Source organism: Barbus barbus (assembly GCF_936440315.1).
Source record: "Barbus barbus genome assembly, chromosome: 17".
NCBI lineage: Eukaryota > Metazoa > Chordata > Actinopteri > Cypriniformes > Cyprinidae > Barbus > Barbus barbus.
In genome coordinates this window covers 23,438,179-23,457,789 of record NC_136745.1, presented here as the reverse complement: position 1 = coordinate 23,457,789, position 19,611 = coordinate 23,438,179, and the positions used below count along the sequence as shown (strand labels likewise).

Genomic DNA, 19,611 nt, shown 5'->3' with positions numbered 1-19,611 from the left:
CACAGGGGACCTGTGCAGTTTGAATTTAAGCCTTGAACTATGAACCAAGGCTTAAAAGGTTTTAAATGCTGCTGAAAGGCTAAACTAATGCAATAGGTTGCCAACTGTTAAAGACTAACACGAACGATGCGAGGATTCATTTTTGAATTGGAATCATGTTATTTTATGGTCATGATGATAAACGCTAATGGTCTATTTGAAGATGTGCAAAAGTCACCAAACACCTGCTGAGAATGTAAAATTTTGCTGTGGCACAAAAGGATATTTCGTTGCTTTAACATTGACTGTAATGCAGATAGCGTATTTCAGAACAAATGGAGTAAAAAAATATTGTTAAAGGCTAATGTACATATTGCAAATGCAGATTACATGTACCAGGACATTCTCAGACATCATTTTAGGCCAAATTTGAAACTTCATGCGCTTACACTGCTCTGCATTCTTCATTGTGTCTTAGCCTGCCCCCTAGAGGCCATATAAAGCTCAACATATCAAATTATTAATTTTATTGTTTTGCTGTAAGCTGTTGCTAAATGAATACTTAAGAAGCTTAAAATACACAAAGTGCTAGTGAAAATGGACAGACTACCTCAAATGCAGCTGTTTGTATCCGAATCATTCGTTGAGTTACGTTTGTTCTTCACACTTTCCTCTTTGCACCCCCGCTCTTACATCATGTAAACCAATGGATCATTTCAATCTTTGCCAAAAAGCATGCAATATTAAATTCATAACTTTAAATGCCATGTATCTATTTAATCTGAATTATTTCCATTGCTAATATAATACTTTAAGCTCTAATGATTACTTTCTTTTGATTTGAAATCGGTTACTGTATAGTATACAGCTGTGACATCAAGCAGTAGTTAAAAAATTGTATTTATATGTACTATAACACAGACAGTAATCACATATTAAGTGAATAAGCCTTATAAAAAAAGAAACCTTTGCATAAAACTCAAATACAAACAGTTATCAAATTAAACAGTTTAACTTTATTCATCTAACAGAATGGCCATATTAAAAAAATTATAAAAGGAAAATTATTTAAAATGGTACATTATATATAATGTGTATATATATAAATTCCCTTTAATGTTTATTCATATTTTTAAATATGACCAAATATATACATATAAAGAGAATGTTGTTCAAAAACATCAAAATCAGGAATTTATTGAAGCTTTCCATAGCATTAGGTAGGGACAAACATTTACAGGTACTTTAACAGAACCAGTTCTGAGAGCAGATTCCTTTCTCTCCATTAGATTGCTAGGCAAAGAATGATTCCTCTTAAGCACAGCTCCCTCTCAAGACCAACTACAGAGGCACTCGACTAATGCAGTCATGTCTACAGTATATGGAGCAAAGATGGCATACAGTTACAGAAAACAGATGAAGGGCAATTTTAAACATTTAGTTTATTTGCAAAAACTTTTTTTTTTAATTTTCAAAAAACATGTTTTTATTGAGTTAGCTGTTTTTTTAGTAATTTTTTAACCTAGTCAAAATAACCCAACTGTAGTTTGAATGAGATTAATTGGAATGCACAATAAAAAAACATGAATTTAACAATTCTCAGACATTAAAGAGTTATCCGTTTTTGCAAATGAACTCTTCATATACAACGCCGTGTCTGTAGTTACCCCAGGAGTAGAACCAGACGATACAGCATCCATGAACACAACTAAAACATGCACAATCCAAGATGAAGCTGTACTGAAAGAACAGAAACAATACAGGGTACAAAGTATATTCCAACAAAAACTTGAATAGGCAAATATCACTTGGCACAAAAATTAACGACACAATACTCTTGGTAACAAATTTTGCTTGATTGGCAAACATTATAGTTTTTAAACAACTAATGACATCGTAAAACAATATCAAAAACCTCCAGGACAATCTGCTTGTCCTCATGTGCTCAAGTGCAATTTTCAGCCCCAACTCGAGTGGCATCTTGTACGTACATTTTATGGCTTACTGGGTAAACAGGTCCATATAAACTGTAAGGTTACAGAGACACGGCTTATAAACAAACTATGCTACAATAATATCTTGACGAAAAACTAATAACCAGCTAAATTACATAATGTAAACATGGTATACCGCACTGTACATCCTGTCCATGATATTTACAAGTCAGTTCGTTGACTTCCCCGTGTAGTAGACAATCGCAAAAGTGCCAGACCACGGTGCTGACTGTTCCTCTAAGCTAGTTCAAACATCTGCTGCACTAGCTTCAAAAGCCCCAAGGCTAGTCATCGCACTCTGAAAACATTAAAACACGACACACTTCTGACTCCTGCACTTAAACACATCCGATTTAAAAAAGGTTGTCCTTTAACATAAGGCAAATTCACACCATAAGGTGCCTTGTTCGTAACAATACCATAATATAGTATGCGGGGAGGGCTTGATTAGCTCTTTGGGGTAAATGCACTTTTTAAACATTATCAGAGTTAGCTTTCTTCCCATCTCTCGTTATATGTAACAAAACGTGCAACACAGGAGCGTTTCTACTACATCAGGAAATGTGCAAAATCTGCTCTAAAGCAAAGTGACAGTGTTGCGAATTCTACTGTACAAGGTACTGGGAGAAGGGCTCTTGGAGAAACCCAGTGAAGACCCTCAATCTGACATATATACAAGGCACTAAGGAGAGGAACGAAGGGCCTTCCACGAGCATCCAGCAGAAGTCCTTTAGTCAGGTCTGAATATAGGATATTTTGGTAAGAACTCTATAAGAATAACCTGTAGACGGAAAAAAAAAAAGAATGTTATGAAAGCACACTTAAAGGTTCAAAATCAGCAGCCTCATGGTTTACAACCTTACGGTCTGACTTTGTAAGAAAATGCAGAAGCCCAGACCAAAAAGAAAACAAATGACTGAATGAAACATTTAGGAGTCAAATTACCCCTTTAGTTACAAATGCCAGAATCGCACGGTAAGGGTGACTGTTGAGAAACGTTTCAGTTGACTGAGTGCAAAGCTTCCTACTTTAGCCTTTAACAACAGTCAGTACTGTTAAGTTACAGACACTATCGTTCAAATCTTATGGTGTTAGTAAGATTAAGATTTTTTTTTTTTTTTAAATAACATACTTCTCTTCAGCAAGTATGCACAAAATGTATCAAAAGTGACAGTAAATACATTTAAAATGTTAAAAGATTTATAATCAAACGATGCTCTTCTAAACTATCCATCTAAGAATCTTTAAAAAACTGTAAGCAGCACAACGGTTTCAACATTAATATAAAATGATGAATGATTTCTGAAAAATCATGTGACACTGAAGACTGGAGTAACGTTGCTGAAAATTCAGCTTTGCATTACAGGAATAAATCACATTTTAAAATATATCCACAAAGAAAAAGAATTATTTGAAATTGTAATATTCCACAGTATTACAGTTCTTACTGTATTTTTAATACAAATCAAATTAATGCAGCCTGGGTGAGCACAAAAGATATCTTCCAAAAACACGTTTGAAAGGTACGGTTAAATAGGTTGTGTTTCTAGTTGTATTTACTATAAATAAGGTACAATTTGATGCCGCCACTTTAATGAACATGGTTGTGCTTGCGACACATAAATATCACAGTTGTAAAAGTGTATTTCTGCCTGTTTTTAAAATAAATATGAAGAGTTAATTTGCAAAAACAGATAACTCCGTTTTTAAAAATGTTCAAAAATCATGTTTTTTTTTATGCTGCATTCCAATTAATATCAATCAAACTGCAGTAGGGTTGTTTTGATTAAATAATAATAACTAAAAACATACAGATAACTAACACAAAACATTATTTATGAAAATATTGAGTTATCTGTTTTTGCAAATAAACTTCATATATACAGTATTGTTGATTATGACCACTCAAACAAATATTCCCTTAGAGCTAATTCAACCATAAAATTGGATCTTGTTTTAATTTTCTTTTGTAAAATATTTGAATGATTTTACAACCGACTACAAAAAAACAAAACTATGAAATCGAATTTGCCACAAAACGAGTCACAGGCTGAATCTTTTTGACTGACTCATTAAAAATAATCAGTACATAAGAGACATTTGTTCAAAAATCAGTCATCACAACTCACTCGTGTATGATAAATCAGATGAATACTCTAATGAGAGGATGATGATGATGCACAAAGTTTCCCTGGCTGTCTCTTCGATTTTAAATTATTGTTGCACATTTAATTTTGTGGTGCATTTGCAATAATTTAGGTAGCAGCTTATAGACCTAAAATGAAAAAGAAATTATTTACTTTTATGAAAAAACAACATCCAGGAACTTACATATTCCATCATGTTGTTGCTCTCACATTTTCTCTTGCTGAGTTTCCAGTGCAGCCCCAGCTGAAGGCGACACAGGAAGAGACGAGTTAGACAAAGTCGTGCGGTAGATCTTCAAAATAGACGAAAGCACTTCAGATGCTCAGACACACTTTACACACAAGGGTTAGCTGAGGTCAAGCAGTGGTCAGCGATTAGCTGAGTTTCCTTAACATGTCTGCGCCGCTACTGGCTGTCAGTCAAAGCTTTGAGACACAACAAAACGAACGTGGCTTTTTACTGCTGACCTTTCCACAGTCTGGTCAGCCTCTGCACTATCAATGCATCAGACCAAAATGGCTGCGAGGGCAACAAGCATTTGACAGGGTCAAATGTTAGCAGCCATTTTAATGATTGTTATCCACCACACACCAAGACTTGAATGGCTCTTAACATGGCAGCTAAATTGGAGATGATCCGCTGTCCTTATCTTTATGTGCCTGAGATGAATTCTGCAATGTGCTTACCTTATGATATAATCTGTTGTTTTCCCATTCTAACAATTTCTGGATGGATCTTCGCGTCTGAAACACACAAACAAAATTGAGCTTATACAAATAAATAATTATACACAAACAAAAATTGACACACACACAGGATTTTATGCTAATCACCCTGTCAAACTCTTCAAACACATGCTTAACAAATGCCAATAAAACTCCCAGGGCATGAAGACTTCAGAAGCATTTATGGACCGAAGCTCGTAGTTAAGCACCTTGTAAGCTGCACGTCATGGCCAATAACTTAAAATTTGTAGCTGTAAAATTGCCACCTTTCCACAATTCAACAAGCCATGACTTCTGACATATATCAGCTTCACACACATTTATTAAGTGGATGCAGTTTGTTACCTGCCTCCTCACTGAGAGGGTTTATTTATTAGGTGTTCAAAAGAGGCAGCAAGTAATTAACACAGATTAATGCGGGGAAGGACCGGTCACGTCTGAGGAAGGACTCACTCTCTTGTTGAGACATATGACAGGCCACAGACTGCAGCCCACCGTACAGCAACAGCACAGGCAGCCACAGAGAAGCCATTTCACATTGACCGGTAGGTTCTTCTTCAAGCAAGCGTTTACTCGATTGATGCTCGTCTTGAACTCCTCTGGAGCAACCTAGGGCAGATGGGAGAGAAGCAAAACAGGACTGTAAATAAGATAGTAAACGATTGTTAGTGAAGGAATATAAAAAAATAAAAATAGAAATAAAAATATATTCAAAATAATAAAAAGATAAATATTTTTAAAGAATGTAAATAGTTAAAACAATAACAAAATGTTCATTTAAGAAATACAAGAAAAATAGAAGGAGTTCCATCTAAAGTCATTGTTCTCTGGAGATCTTGCAATTGCATGCTTGTAACTTGCCAACCAAGCTCTGACACTCTCAGGGCAAAGGGAGGACAAAAAGATGAGATAAGCCCGTGGCCTGTGGCTGCGCCGTCTAAACAACATGAATGGCTGCTCATTCCTCTCAGGGTATGTACGCCATAAAACCGGGGTCGTAATCTTTTATGACAGGATGCAAAGGTCTCTTTGCAAACAGCAAAAGAACTCGGAATAAAGCCCAGCAGGCCTGATCTGCACCCTTCAGTCATCATAATCCTGACCTCATCCATCACATGTCACCCTGGGTCACAATACTGGAGCGCCGCTTTATTGCCCCGTACTTCCCTCGGCCTGCTCTTCCCCCTGCAGCCTTTTTGTATTTCTGCGTCCGACCCAGGAAGCTTCCTATTCTTGTGGACGGCACAGTGTTTCTTTCATTATTTTGTCTCTGGGAGCTGTGTCCTCCCAGCGCTGGGATCCCTGCCTACTGAAGCCCTGGACGGTTTACTTATTGACAGATCCTGTAGCAAAAATGCAGCAAGCTTGGATTAAACCCATTTTAGAGTCTTCATCAAGGGATTCTGTATTAATCAAAGGCTCATAGCATGGTGAATCATGGTGTAAGGTTAAAGGTCAACAGGGAAAGATATTTCATTCATACCATAAATAAAATTCAATAAGATATATTTTGTAAATGTGTGTTAGAAATCATTACCTTTCCTGTGAGAAAAGAAGGAAACTCTGAGTCAAATTTGTTGCTTAGTCCAAACCTGCAAACAGATTTTTATAAATGTTATGATTATGGGAGAAAATATGTTAACGGTAATTTCCACCACAACAAAAAAATATAATGCACTGGTAAATAACAATCATGAAATACTATGTAATAATTATGATAAAAAGTTCAAATTATGACATGAAATGTAAAAAATTTGAACTACTAGTCTATTATGACAGAAAAATTATGACACACAGGTGATAATTATTACATTAAAATAATGAAATTATGAGACATTCAGCCAAAGTTATGCGATAAAAACTGAAATTATGACATTCCAAGTTGTAATAATGTGATAAAGTCAAAACTATGGTATAAATTGACTTTGGGACTTTTTATCTCATAATTATGATGTAATATCACAACAATATAGACTTTTAATCTCATAATTATTATTGATTAACTAAGCATTTCTTTTATGTGGCAGAAATTACCTTACAAACAAAGGCTCTGTTAGTCATGACAGGGGAAAAAAGATAGCTTGGTTAAGACTGGGCTCATTTCAGTTCGATGTAAATGTCATTAAGGGCTTGAAAACAACAGAGTTTCTACATTTATCTTGAATTCCAGAGAATCTGAAGGCTGTATAAGTGCCTCGTGTGATGTCTGTTTATAATCCATTACAGCCGTGCTGCACTGCTCTCCTATGTAGAAAACATCACGTTGTTTACCTCATTAAATAATAAAATAACTAATATCTCTACCGATCAAGCTGGTGATTCAACTTCAGAAATATGTGCATAAATAACAGTTGCAGGGGTACTTGTACTGTCCCATGAAAGCGATTGCATTAACTAAGTTTACCTCAGCGTACGTACAGTAGTTACCCACAACTTCAAATTAAAGCAAAGATCCTAATGAGTTTGAGTGTGGTTACGGGGCAGCAATAAAACCATAAATCTCTGCGCTAACAACACGGCTTCGGGGAAGGAGGGCTGATTCTTCCGCTTAAAATCACTGTCAGGACACAGCTGGAGAAGCTCGGCCTAACTTACGAGTATTTTGATACTACAACTTAGCGACAAAAACATGCAGTGAGCTTAGCATGGAGGCTAACTTACACACAGACATGAGCTAACAGACTAACTGCCGCATTCATACGCTTACACGGTGATGTGACCAGCCCCACGCATGACCACAGGATCGGGACAGTATCTGACGAGATGTTCTTCACTCACAATCCTCTCATCTTCTTCTTCTAACTCATAAATGGTATCAAAGTCCGCCATGTTGGGCAGTAGGACGCTCATGACGTCTCATGACATCATCACACCAGTGCGTCATCGCAGATATAGATATGATTACATATATTATTAAAAACAGTAAAACAAAACGCACTCTATGTCTTTTAAGCTATTTGTATGGTGATCTCAAACCCTTTCATTTTTATTTATATATTTATTTATTTTATTAGCCTGTTTTTTTTTTACTTGTATTAGGCTAGTTTTTTTTTTTTTTACTGTATATTCTCATTTTCTACATATTGTAGTCTATATTCAATATTTTTCTACACTATATGTTGGAAATGACTACTGTCATGTTAATTCGCTGTAATATGCCTGGCATTAAAAAAAAGACTAGCACTGTACACGAATAAATTACAAAAGGGTCCTGAAACTCTTAATATATGTGACCCTGGACCACAAAACCAGTCTTAAGTGTCATTTTTCAAAACCTGAAAGCTGAATAAATAAGCTTTCCGTTGATGTATGGTATAGGATAAGACAATATTTGGCTGAGATACAACTATTTGAAAATCTGGAATCTGAGGGTGCAAAAAAATCTAAATATTGAGAAAATCTCCTTTAAAGTTGTCCAAATGCAGTTCTTAGCAATGCATATTACTAATCAAAAATTAAGGTTTGATATATTTACGGTAGGAAATTTACAAAATATCTTCATGGAACATGATCTTTACTTAATATCCTAATGATTTTTGGCTAAAAAGAAAAATCTATAATTTTGACCCATACAATGTATTTTTGGCTATTGCTAATATACCCCAGCGACTTAAGACAGGTTTTGTGGTCCAGGGTCACATATGTTATTGTATCATTTAACACATTTTGAGTGAAGTGTGGAGCTTATGCACAAAATGTTGATTTGTTAGGCTATCAATTTCAAGAGCTGAAATTAAATATTTGGGCAGTTTAATTAGTTTTTCAACCCTTGTAACCTGTTCACATGTTTATAACCCCGAATTGTGCGATTTTGAAGTTTTCTAACAATAAACAATAAATAAAATCACAACTAAATGAACAATTTTAAAAACTCCAGTGCAGCTATAACATAGTTGCATGTTTTGTGTAAATTAAGCTGTGCTCAGTTTGTGGCCAGGGTTTATTGACAGGGCCTTCATTAAGGCCTATATCCAATAAATTACAGAAAATTATTATTTATTATTTAGTCATTTAGCAGACGCTTTTATCCAAAGCGACTTTGAAATGAGGACAACAGAAGCAATCAATTGTAGTATTAAAACAACTAAAAACAGATCCAAAACTAAAAGCTACAACTTTATAAATACAACCTATACACATTTTAAAAATAAATTAAATAAAAATGACAAATGCATACAACAAAATTTCAAAACTTAACATTTAAATGAAAAACAAAAAAATAAAGCTAAAAACAATTCAAAATATTAAAGAACAAAAGGTATGAGTATAATAATGATTCTAACATAACACTAAGCCAAACACCAAAAAAAACAACAACTATATATATGTATATGTACAACCATACACATACATATACATACACATTTATAAATTCAATATTTCATTTAGTTTGTTGAAGTATTAAAATAACTTAATGAAATTAAACTAAAACTTAATAAAAGACATATACAGACATAATAAATTCAGACATTATTTAACTAAAATTAAAATAGATAACAAATATAAATCACGACAGTATAGTTTATCAGTAATCCTAAGAAATAACACTGAGCCAAACACACATGCTAAAAACAACAACTTACTTACACATAGAAAGAAATGGTTATAAAAACTGAAACAGAAGTGAAACAAGTAGTAAAAAATATATTTGTTTAATCCTGTCTTTGTGTAATATTGAATTAAGTTTTGAATTTTTGCAAAAATTGAATGTGACTATATTTTCCCCTCAACCTATAACCAATTCAATAGATTATAACAAACCTGGCTTCTCAGGTACTTTCAAGATGGTATGATATGGGTCAAAATGTGAAGCCTAAATGATAAAGGCCAAAATCTTATAAGCCTCAGACGTTTGAAATTTTTCCTGCTTGGTTAATTGTTGTTCAATACAGTGATAATTTGTTGTAATAGTTCATCAAACAAATCTAAGAAGTCGCACATCAAAGGGATTTGTGCCTATGCTATTAAAATAATAAAGTCAAGACTGTATACTGTTTACAAATAGGCTAAAAGCAAGGCAGGGAAATCAGTGTTCTTAACCAAACTGTTCATTTGAATTTATTTATTTATTTTGCTTTATTCATTTGCTCTAATGTCTCACTCTCAACTGAAATTAAAAATAAATAAATAAATACCAAGCAAAGTACAACATTGAATACTTGGGAGATTTAGAGCTTGTCACACTGATGACGAGTGATGCACCTTGCAAACTGAAAAGGAAGTATTTATACTGATTGTTTTGTTCCCAAATAGGCTATAGATTAAAAGGTTCCTGGCAGACATTTCTTTACTTGTAAACCATTTTTTGTGAAAATCTCTAATTTAAAGCTAAATCCTACTAAACCAATGGTTTAGCCTAACGATTTTTGACGCCATAAGCCATTTGTGTTGGTCTAATCATCCAATTTCAACGAATAGGCTGCGGCACTCATACAGAAATACATGTTACAGCCTAATAACTTTACAAATTAAGTTCAGCCTTACACAAGAAATTAATTTTACGGTGGTCTCACGTGTAAAAGAAAGCTGAAGGTAGGCTAAATGCTTGCTGTCTGTCAAGCAAAATGCCTAAACCAGTATTTCTTTCGTTTAAGAATACATCAAGACACGATAAAAAATTATTGCAAAACTTTTTATTTACAGATTGTTGGAAACAAACGTTATACCCGTATTAGGTATGTGACACCTGCACATCACCCCTGTGAAAAGAAAGTGAACGACGTGCGCTTTGGACACAGACTGGAGCATAAAACAGCCTGCCATCGCAGGTCATTGGTTTACACAGATAATAAAAGTTGAACAGATCCAGGGTAAGGATCATCATACATCCCGAGAAACGCTGTATCCGTTTCATTTTATTTACAAACATTTAGATACACTCACCACATACAGAAAATGATATTTATATCTTAATTGAGCAAACACAAACAAACCATTAAAATATTTAGTCTCTGGATCAGACGAACAAGATTTTTTTTTTCTTAATTTTAAAAACTATTCTATTAAAACAATATTTGAAGAGCCTCCAGCATTTCGTGGCATTTAAGACGTGATTCTATTCCACATCACGCGCCCCGATGCCTGTCGCGTAATAGTTTGTAATCCGTTTTGGCCACGCGAGTGGTCCGCTTCGGTCCTTTCAGCGTGTCGGAGTGCTCAGTTAAAGTTGGATCTTTCAAGTTCGAGTTCACTGAGTGACAGTCACTTGCTGTATGTTCCTCATAGATGGTAAGGCGTTCATTCCTGGGGGTGGGTACAGAGAACCGTGTACGTCTGACGGACTCAGTGACCCTGGAACCGGTAGGGGACTGACAGAACCGGGATCGCTGTGGACTGACCCTCCGCTGCCGTCAGACTGACCCAATTTCTTTTTGATTAATTTCCTTTCCTTAGCTCTGCGGTTCTGAAACCAGATCTTTACCTGTGAAGACAAAGGACAAGCTGTTATAGAAAGAAACAAGTCTAATTGTTTTCAGTTAGTGAGATGAATCATATTCTAGAAGTAAAAATCTCAAGTGAAGTGATTTTACCTGTCTTTCTGAAAGCCCGAGGTTTACTGCCAACTCTGATTTTCTTCTGATTGTGATGTAGCGATTAAAATGAAATTCTTTCTCCAGCTCCAGCCTCTGATGGTCGGTGTACACAACTCGATATTTCTCCTTCGTTCTCGTTTTGCCTAAAAAAATAGGAAATAAACGAATAGCATGTTCATAAAATGAAGAAATTCGTCATCAAAAGTTGAAAATTCAGAAATAAAGACCAAATTAAACGTCATGCTTAAAATGTTACATTGCTATTAATAAAATTGTAAGGCAGAGGAAGAACTTGTGCACGGTATCATTTCTAGCCTATAGCCTAGGTTATAATTATTTTATCATATTGGCTTTCTTCTCTTATATTTATCGTTGCATTTACAATACTATGATCTCTCATTTTAACTACCTATAGGCCTAAATCATAACGCCACTGAAATATATTTAGTCAATTGTATAAACTAAGATTACATTGCTAGATATGCAAATTGAGCTTCTGATCTTCTTAGAACAAACTGCAGAACAAAGAGACGCAAGGACACATACCCAAACCCCATTGATGTGTTAAGAGACAATACATGTCTTACAAGGAGATAACATCAAAAATCTTCCTCAAGCCAAGAGCAGGCTGCACTTGTTTGATGTACAGACCAACTATCCTATCTATGTACGAGGAAACTCATTATAAACACAATTAATTCGTGTTTTAATTAAAAATTTAGATGCAGTCACTTAGTGAAAGCTCGATAAAGTGTAACATGCCTCTTTAACTTCACGTACCATTTCCAAAACTTTCATTCTTTCAGCCTTAGTAATGAAAACCGTTTACAGTTAAGTCATGTAACTTTTGTGATTGTTTTCTTGTTTTTGCTGTGTTGTTTTAACATGCGCCGGAGACAGGAGAACTTTATGTTCTGTGAAATTTGTCACTCTTTGAGGTAATATAACCCTCAAGAACAGAGACAGAGGAAGACGCGCTGCTGCATATCAAAGTGAAAAAGGTGTTGAAAGAAGTCGCGGCCTGAATATGACAGATAACCCTCCAAACCTGAGACAATGTAACAGGAAAAGTAGACCTCACATCTTGTTTACGGGAGTCGCAAATTAGCATTACAAATGACCCTGGCGCCAATTCCCAACAACTCAATTTTGCCACAACTATTTGTCCCATGGGGTCAAGGAACAAATATATTAATATAGGTAGCTATTCCGTTTTTTGGAACTGAACGTTTTTCGCAAATAATGAAGGGCAGTGTTTGTATTACTATTCAGTTTTATTAGGCCTTTTCATTTCGTGATATTGTGTGAGATGTGCCATTAGGCTACTTGAGGAAAACATCAAACACTGTAAAGTTAACACATTCTTAACAGTGTTGAATTTAGCACGATTTGTCCTCGAGTAAATTATTTGTCCAATATTAAACCAAAGTAAGAGAAAACAACTATTTTGATTTTCTTTATATGTTTTTGCTATATTTTTTACATATTTATTTTCAAATCATTTTTTATTTTTTTTCAAATGTACATTTCTTAAATTGTCATTTTTATTCTACAGCATCGAGAAAATAAATCATGCATGAACTACTGTCATTTTGTACATTTCGATCGCTGACTTCAAGACATTGCGCAGTTTACATGTTTAAGGTATTACTTAATAAATAAACGTTTTCCTTTTTGCGTGTTATGCCATATATTTTAAATTCGTAGCAAGCTTTTTTATTCATGTATTTTTTTGAAAGACATTTGTTGGCCTTACCGGTTGATGAGGACTGCACGGTTTTGCTCATCCACTGATAGGAATTGCGTCTTTCTCTCTCAGGTGAAAGCTGGCCCACAGAGATATTTTCGTTTGGTGGAGGCAGCACTGCTGATCCCGGGCCGTGCATGGTATTATAATCTGAAGAGCAGTAGGAAACTTGTCCCGGGGATGAACTGCTCATAGGTGCAGAAACAGTGTTTGGAGGTCCCAGGCTGTAGGCGCCCCAGTCCTCTCTCGGTGCGCCGTAAGGAGAGCCCCATGCCCCCGCTGATTGCGCGTGTGTGTCCATGTTGGGCACATGATGGTATCCTGTAAAATCTGAATACTGAGGAGTGGAGACAAAATTCTGTGGTGGAAGACTGATGCCAGATCTTCGCGCGGCTCCTTGGTGATACATGCTTCCCTCTTTATCCAAAAGGTATCCAACGTACATGATTCGAAAGAAACCCCTAAAATAACTTTTTTAAGGCAACATGCCAGCCATACATCAAGCCCAAATATCTCTCAAAACCAAGGCCTGACTCAATACTTCTTACTCGAGTGTGGTAGTCCAAAATGATTTTCCAGGTCACGCGACGTAGTCCTTGGCGTGCTTCAATCAAACATGATGTGACTCTGTTGTCAAGGTGGTGGTGGCAAAGGTATAACCAAGCCCTCCTGACGTCAGCCACGACTTCAAAACCTCTCGATTTGCATTCAAATGAGCAGCCAATAACACCACCACCAAGCCCTCTCAGATTCCCCTAGCGCCAGATTTTCACTTCACCTCAGACTTGCATGCTCCCAAAACCACTTCTTCTTCTTCTTCAATGTTCATCAACATTCAGAAGAGTTGTAGACTCCAGGAATCAACACATTACACTGTGAATAAATAAAGTTCAAAATTATTTTATTTCCTCAAAGAAGCCAATTTGAAAGGGGTTTTGTCACATCTGTCTCAGTTTGACTTCAAAGAAACAAAAATTAAGTTCAAACCAGCAGATAACTTAATGATTTTATTATATGTTTTATATTATTAATAACAATTTATTTGATTTGTATAATAATTTATTTAATTGTATTTATTTTGTTACTATACATTATTCTAATAGGCTATATTTGAAGTGTATTTATTTACACAAGTGAAAACAACAAGAGTTTTACTTTTAATTTTATTGCTAAAGAAATGTTAATCATAAAAGTGAAATAAGTTGTGACGTGCTTACGTGCAGGCAGCGTCATTCAGCGATTAATGGTCGCTTGAAGTTTTACTGCTGTTTTCTCTCTAATGGAGCTAAACCTGTGGATATGGGAACGTCACATCTGCATAGTACCCATGCCACTTTGTCGCCTTCAGAGTCCATGCGTATTTGTTAAAGGATACTCTTGTAAAAGAGGTGCAAAGCGGGAGAAGGTGTCTTGAAGTAAGACGAACTTTTCACATTCCGTATCATCTCACACCATGACACTCTGGGGTCACACTTCACAGCTAATTCCGGTTTATGGAAATGTGAGGTATCACCTACAGTACCCATGCGACGACAATGTGTCGTGCGTGTCGCCATGTAGTCGAAATGTTTAACGAGTTGTAAATTCATTTTACAGCGAGGTTTCTGGGGTATTTTAATCATTAACGTATGCAGAGCTTGACTGTTATGTCTCAGATTTTAGGGCAGTACTAGTATTAATTTTACATTCGTTCATTACACAAAAAACATCATTATCGTCAATATATAATAATATATATATATAGCTATATATATATATATATATATTTATACATACATGCACATTATATATGTATGTGTATATGTATATATATATATATATTAGTGCTGTCAAACAATTAATCGATTAATCACATCCAAAATAAGTTGTTCACATAGTATGTGTAGTGTGTATATTTATCATTTATATATATAAATACACACCCATGCATGTATATATTTAAGAAAAATATGTTACATTTATATATTAAATATATTTATATATAATATAAATTATATGAATATAAATACATACATTTAAATACATGTAAATATATTCAAAATATATACTGTATGTGTGTGTATTTACATATACATAATAAATATATACAGTACACACAGATATATTATGTAAATAAAACCTTTTATTTTGGATGTGATTAATCGCAATTAATCGTTTGACAGCACTAATATATGTATGTATGTATATATATATATATATATATATATACATATATATATATATATATATATGTATACATATATATATATATACATACGCAATGATTTTTTGTGTGTAGTGAACGAATGTAAAATACTACATGAACTTCTTTTTAACATCCATTAAACAATTTCATGTCAACTACTCATAATTATATATACACATTTGTCAACTTCCCCCTGTGTATGTAAAATTGTCTGTTTTAGATACGGTAACTCATTTTCCAGAATTTTTTTTCAGTTCATTTAAAACGTCTTTTGCTCTCACAAATGCATTTATAACAAATAAAATAGTTTTGTATTCGAATAATACACTGTGTAAAATGCATTTATATTAATTTTACAATCAATAATGTTTTAAATAATTTTAAATCATCAGTTTTATTTAGCAAAAGCAGGCCATGCACACATTTTCAATCATTTTCAGGAAGGCAATCCATAAACCCGTTTCATCTTTATCCAAGTCTTTATAAAGTTATATTCTGTAACAGAACTGCAGATGACTAATTTAATTTTAGCATGGAGTTTGTTCACTAAACGCTTCAAAAACAAACAGTCGATCATGATTGCCATCATAGATCATCCCATGTCTGTATGATACAGTGAACTATGCAAAACTAGAACAGTTTTTGGCAGATTTGTGATGGTGCAAAGATAAAACCTTTATGCGTACAGTTGTTTTTATGCTACAGCCCTCATAATGTAAATATGTCAAAACAATATTTAATGTGATTTCTCTGCGATAATGAATGACCTTTGAACATAGCCTAGTAAGGGACAGCATTTCCTTCAAACTGCTCCTTCAGGTACAGTTGGACTGATCATCCAAACAGCTGTTCAAAGTTTATAACAAATATATTTACTGCAATTTCAATAATATTTAAAGCAGTTTTCTTCTATAAAAGTGCTAAAAACAATCAATATCATGTCAAATTAAGTCTATACCCCCACTGGAAAGATTATGTCATATCAGCTTAAACTGTTTTTTGGAAATGCTGAATTAGTCCAAGATGGTCTACAAGCTTTAACTAGCCTGGTCAAGGTCTACTCAGTTGATCTCGACCCCACACTCTCAGAAATAAAGGTACAAAAGCTGTCACTGGGGGGTACCTTTTCAAAAGGTACATGTTTGTACCTAAAGGGTCCACTTTGGTACCTTAAAGGTAGATATTAGTACTTAAAGTGTACATATTTGAACCTAATAGGTACAAAAGTGTACCTTTTGAAAAGGTACCACCCCAGTGACAGCTTTTGTACCTTTATTTCTGAGAGTGGCCAGCTAGTCCAGCTAATCCATTTTCTAGATTGGACCAGCTAATAACCTCTTGTCTGTGCTAATGTATAGCTAAAATCAGACTTTTAGGAAATGTAAATTGTTGTATGACATGATCCATGTTAGCTTATGAGTAATAAACCATGAGAATATGTTTATATGGGTGCAAATGTGACTCTGGACCACAAAACCTTAAGTCTTAATTAGCGCAGGTATGTTTGTAGCAATAGCCAAAAATACATTGTATGGGTCAAAATGATTGATTTTTCTTTTATGCCAAAAATCATTAGGATATTAAGTAAAGATCATGTTCCATGAAGATATTTTGTAAATTTCCTACCGTAAATATTTCAAAACTTAATTTTTGATTAGTAATATGCATTGCTAAGAACTGCATTTGGACAACTTTAAATATTCAAATAGTTGTATCTTGGACAAATATTGTGCTATCCTAACAAACCATACATCAATGGAAAGCTTATTTATTCCACTTTCAGATGATGTATGAATCTCAATTTCAAAACATTGACCCTTATGACTGGTTTTGTGGTCCACAAATGAAAACATTTTCAGAATCTCAAAGACCCTTTTGGAAAAAAGTATTAATGACTGCTACTGTTGATTTTTTTTTTCTGTTCGACCATTGCTGAACTCAAACTATAGTGAATGAGTCTAGGGCTAAACTTTACTCTTTTGTTTTCCACACTGTTTCAATGCTGCTCCAAACAATTCGCCAAAAAGTGTAATTGATGGTCATATTATACGATATGTATTGGGCTATATGTTGCATATTGCTGTCAGTGCTGAATATGTGTTCATAATATAGCCTACCATAACAATCCGAAGGCTAGATCTGAGTTTTGTGAGCACACACGTTGTTGATGCAGGTGTAGGCTAAGCAATAAAGAAAGCAACAGGTTGGTTTGGAGCGCAGTGACGCCCTCTGCTGGTCAATTAGCTGCAAGAGGGACTCACTATGAATTAAAATGTATTTGCTGGACAGACACATTTTTATGATACATTTTCTGACATTTATGGTAGCCTTCAACACATTAGTTCTACAACCTTTCCTTTCCTTTTTTAACGAACTGAAGAATGATCTTGAGATTTCATTTAATTAATCAGCACAACTACAGCAGGATCTCTAGAGGGCAGTCTACACCAAGTCATTTGTTTGCGTGAAAATGAATTACTTGTAATGATTGTATGTGACATATAATCAGATCAGTAACTGTTGCACAGTTGCCTAAGGTTGTTACATTGCTATTCGTATTGTCAGTATGAAAATCTGATGTGGTGTGACCTGTGGCACTTTGGCCTGACCATTGTTTGGAAATGACAATTACGTTAGCAATAATGTCACAGTAGACTGTATGTTACACATAATCAGAAACAAATGGGTAAAATATAGACAAAAGTCTGTGCCTGCATGAGAAGTGCCAAAAAAAAATAGACCATACTAAAGAGAGCCTTCCAGAACACGTTTAAAATGCTTGGCTTTATTTAAGAAATAACACTCATATTTATTTATTTGTAAGTATTTCACCGTAATGTTATGTGAGTCTTACATAAGGATGGAGATGGATTTCCGAGAAATGGAAGAGGTTTTGTTTGTGCACAGTTTTTATGATGGAAAGGATTCAGTTCTCTTCTGTTTAAAGGAAGAATGCTTTATCTGAGGTTAGAGATGCTCTCAGCATGACAGATTTACAACTTTCTTGGAAACTTGAAAATAACTACATGTGTGTCCCAAATGTATGATGGTTTGGGGACAGATTGCACTCAAAATAGTTTAAATTATGAATCATATGTTTTCTCATTTTATATCTACACAATGAGAATTAGGTCATTATACTGTTCATAAGAATATTGCTAAATTTATATTTCTTAGGACCTTGAGTTTAAAATTTCATTGGAAATATGTGCTATTTCAGGAATGTTAGATGTAATGTTCTTCTCATAGACATTATAGACTGCAGTTATTCCCTAGTTTTTTAATTCTCCTGTGTAAAATCCGAAATGAGTAAATGTCATGAGAAGTTTCATTGAAAAATTTCCTCAAAATCGTATTTTTAATATACTAAACTGTGGTTATAAATCACACGTAGTCATAAAATTATGTATCCAACAAATTCCAAAACAGATCAGTTGCTCTAAGACAGCATATACACAAGATCAGTGGCATAAATATATGTGCATGAGAAGACCATGAAGGCAGTATGGATGGATATTACTGGTGAGACCTTCCAAATTCACGTTTGACTTTTTCTGAGGGCTTCTGTCAGATACAACCACAGACCTGCATCAGTTCAGTGTTTGTACTAAAACTCAGTTAATGAAAGCTTTTCCCACTTTACCAACATTTGCAACAGTTTCACATTACCATTCATTATTTATGAGTTCATCATCAGTAATCCCATGCTTGTTTTTCTTTACAACATTAACCAGGAGAATATTTGGTTATCCTGTCAAAAAGCATACAGTATCTTTTAGACAGCCTTTGGTTCAGTGCTTGAGCAGTTTTGAGTCCAGAGTTCCCATAGCGCTGTAGATCAGATGTTTCTGAATTGTTTTCAATGTCAGGATTCTTGACAGATTATAAATAGTTAATTTTTATTCATTGGAACCCTGTGGGGACAAAAAGAATTTACTTTGATCTCATGGCCAAAGTCTAAGACAGCTATTTTTAAGACAAACAGTCTGTGTGATTTAGTCAGAACTCTTTGACCTTGCCTTTGGGCGTCATGGGAGTTTATTAACATATTTAGGGCTATTTGTGTTTTCGGTGCTACCTTTCTGGGAAAAGGTTGGTAAAAGCCATATCTGTGGTGAGAGAGGTCTACCCCATTGTCTCAGGCTGTAGGTGAGAGGTTTGGATGTGGTTCCCCCCAACCCCAATCCTGCCGTTCCTTGCGTTCCCTCACCAGAACACAGCGTAGGAAGTACGAGCTGTGGGAAGAACACTCCATTAATGGGAATTATACAGAGGAAAGAGAATGTGGTATGATAGGATT

The 19,611-nt window shown here is 34.8% G+C and overlaps 2 protein-coding genes across 2 annotated transcripts; both read right to left on the bottom strand.

The window, feature by feature from the left end:
* Positions 1-865: 865 nt before the first annotated feature.
* On the bottom strand, positions 866-7,723 carry LOC306883026 (cysteine-rich hydrophobic domain-containing protein 2-like). Its single transcript, XM_079438080.1, has 6 exons — positions 7,554-7,723; positions 6,384-6,438; positions 5,300-5,455; positions 4,808-4,864; positions 4,305-4,364; positions 866-2,754 (listed from the first exon to the last, which is right to left on the bottom strand). The coding sequence occupies exons 1-6, from the start codon at positions 7,694-7,696 to the stop codon at positions 2,704-2,706; spliced, it is 522 nt and encodes a 173-aa protein (XP_079294206.1). The 5' UTR covers positions 7,697-7,723; the 3' UTR covers positions 866-2,703.
* A 3,310-nt stretch (positions 7,724-11,033) lies between these two features.
* Positions 11,034-13,571, bottom strand: LOC306883728 (homeobox protein CDX-4-like; the record flags this gene model as incomplete). The annotated part of the gene is made up of 3 exons (XM_079439149.1): positions 11,034-11,267; positions 11,377-11,522; positions 13,136-13,571. The coding sequence occupies 3 exons, from the start codon at positions 13,569-13,571 to the stop codon at positions 11,034-11,036; spliced, it is 816 nt and encodes a 271-aa protein (XP_079295275.1).
* Positions 13,572-19,611: the final 6,040 nt, after the last annotated feature.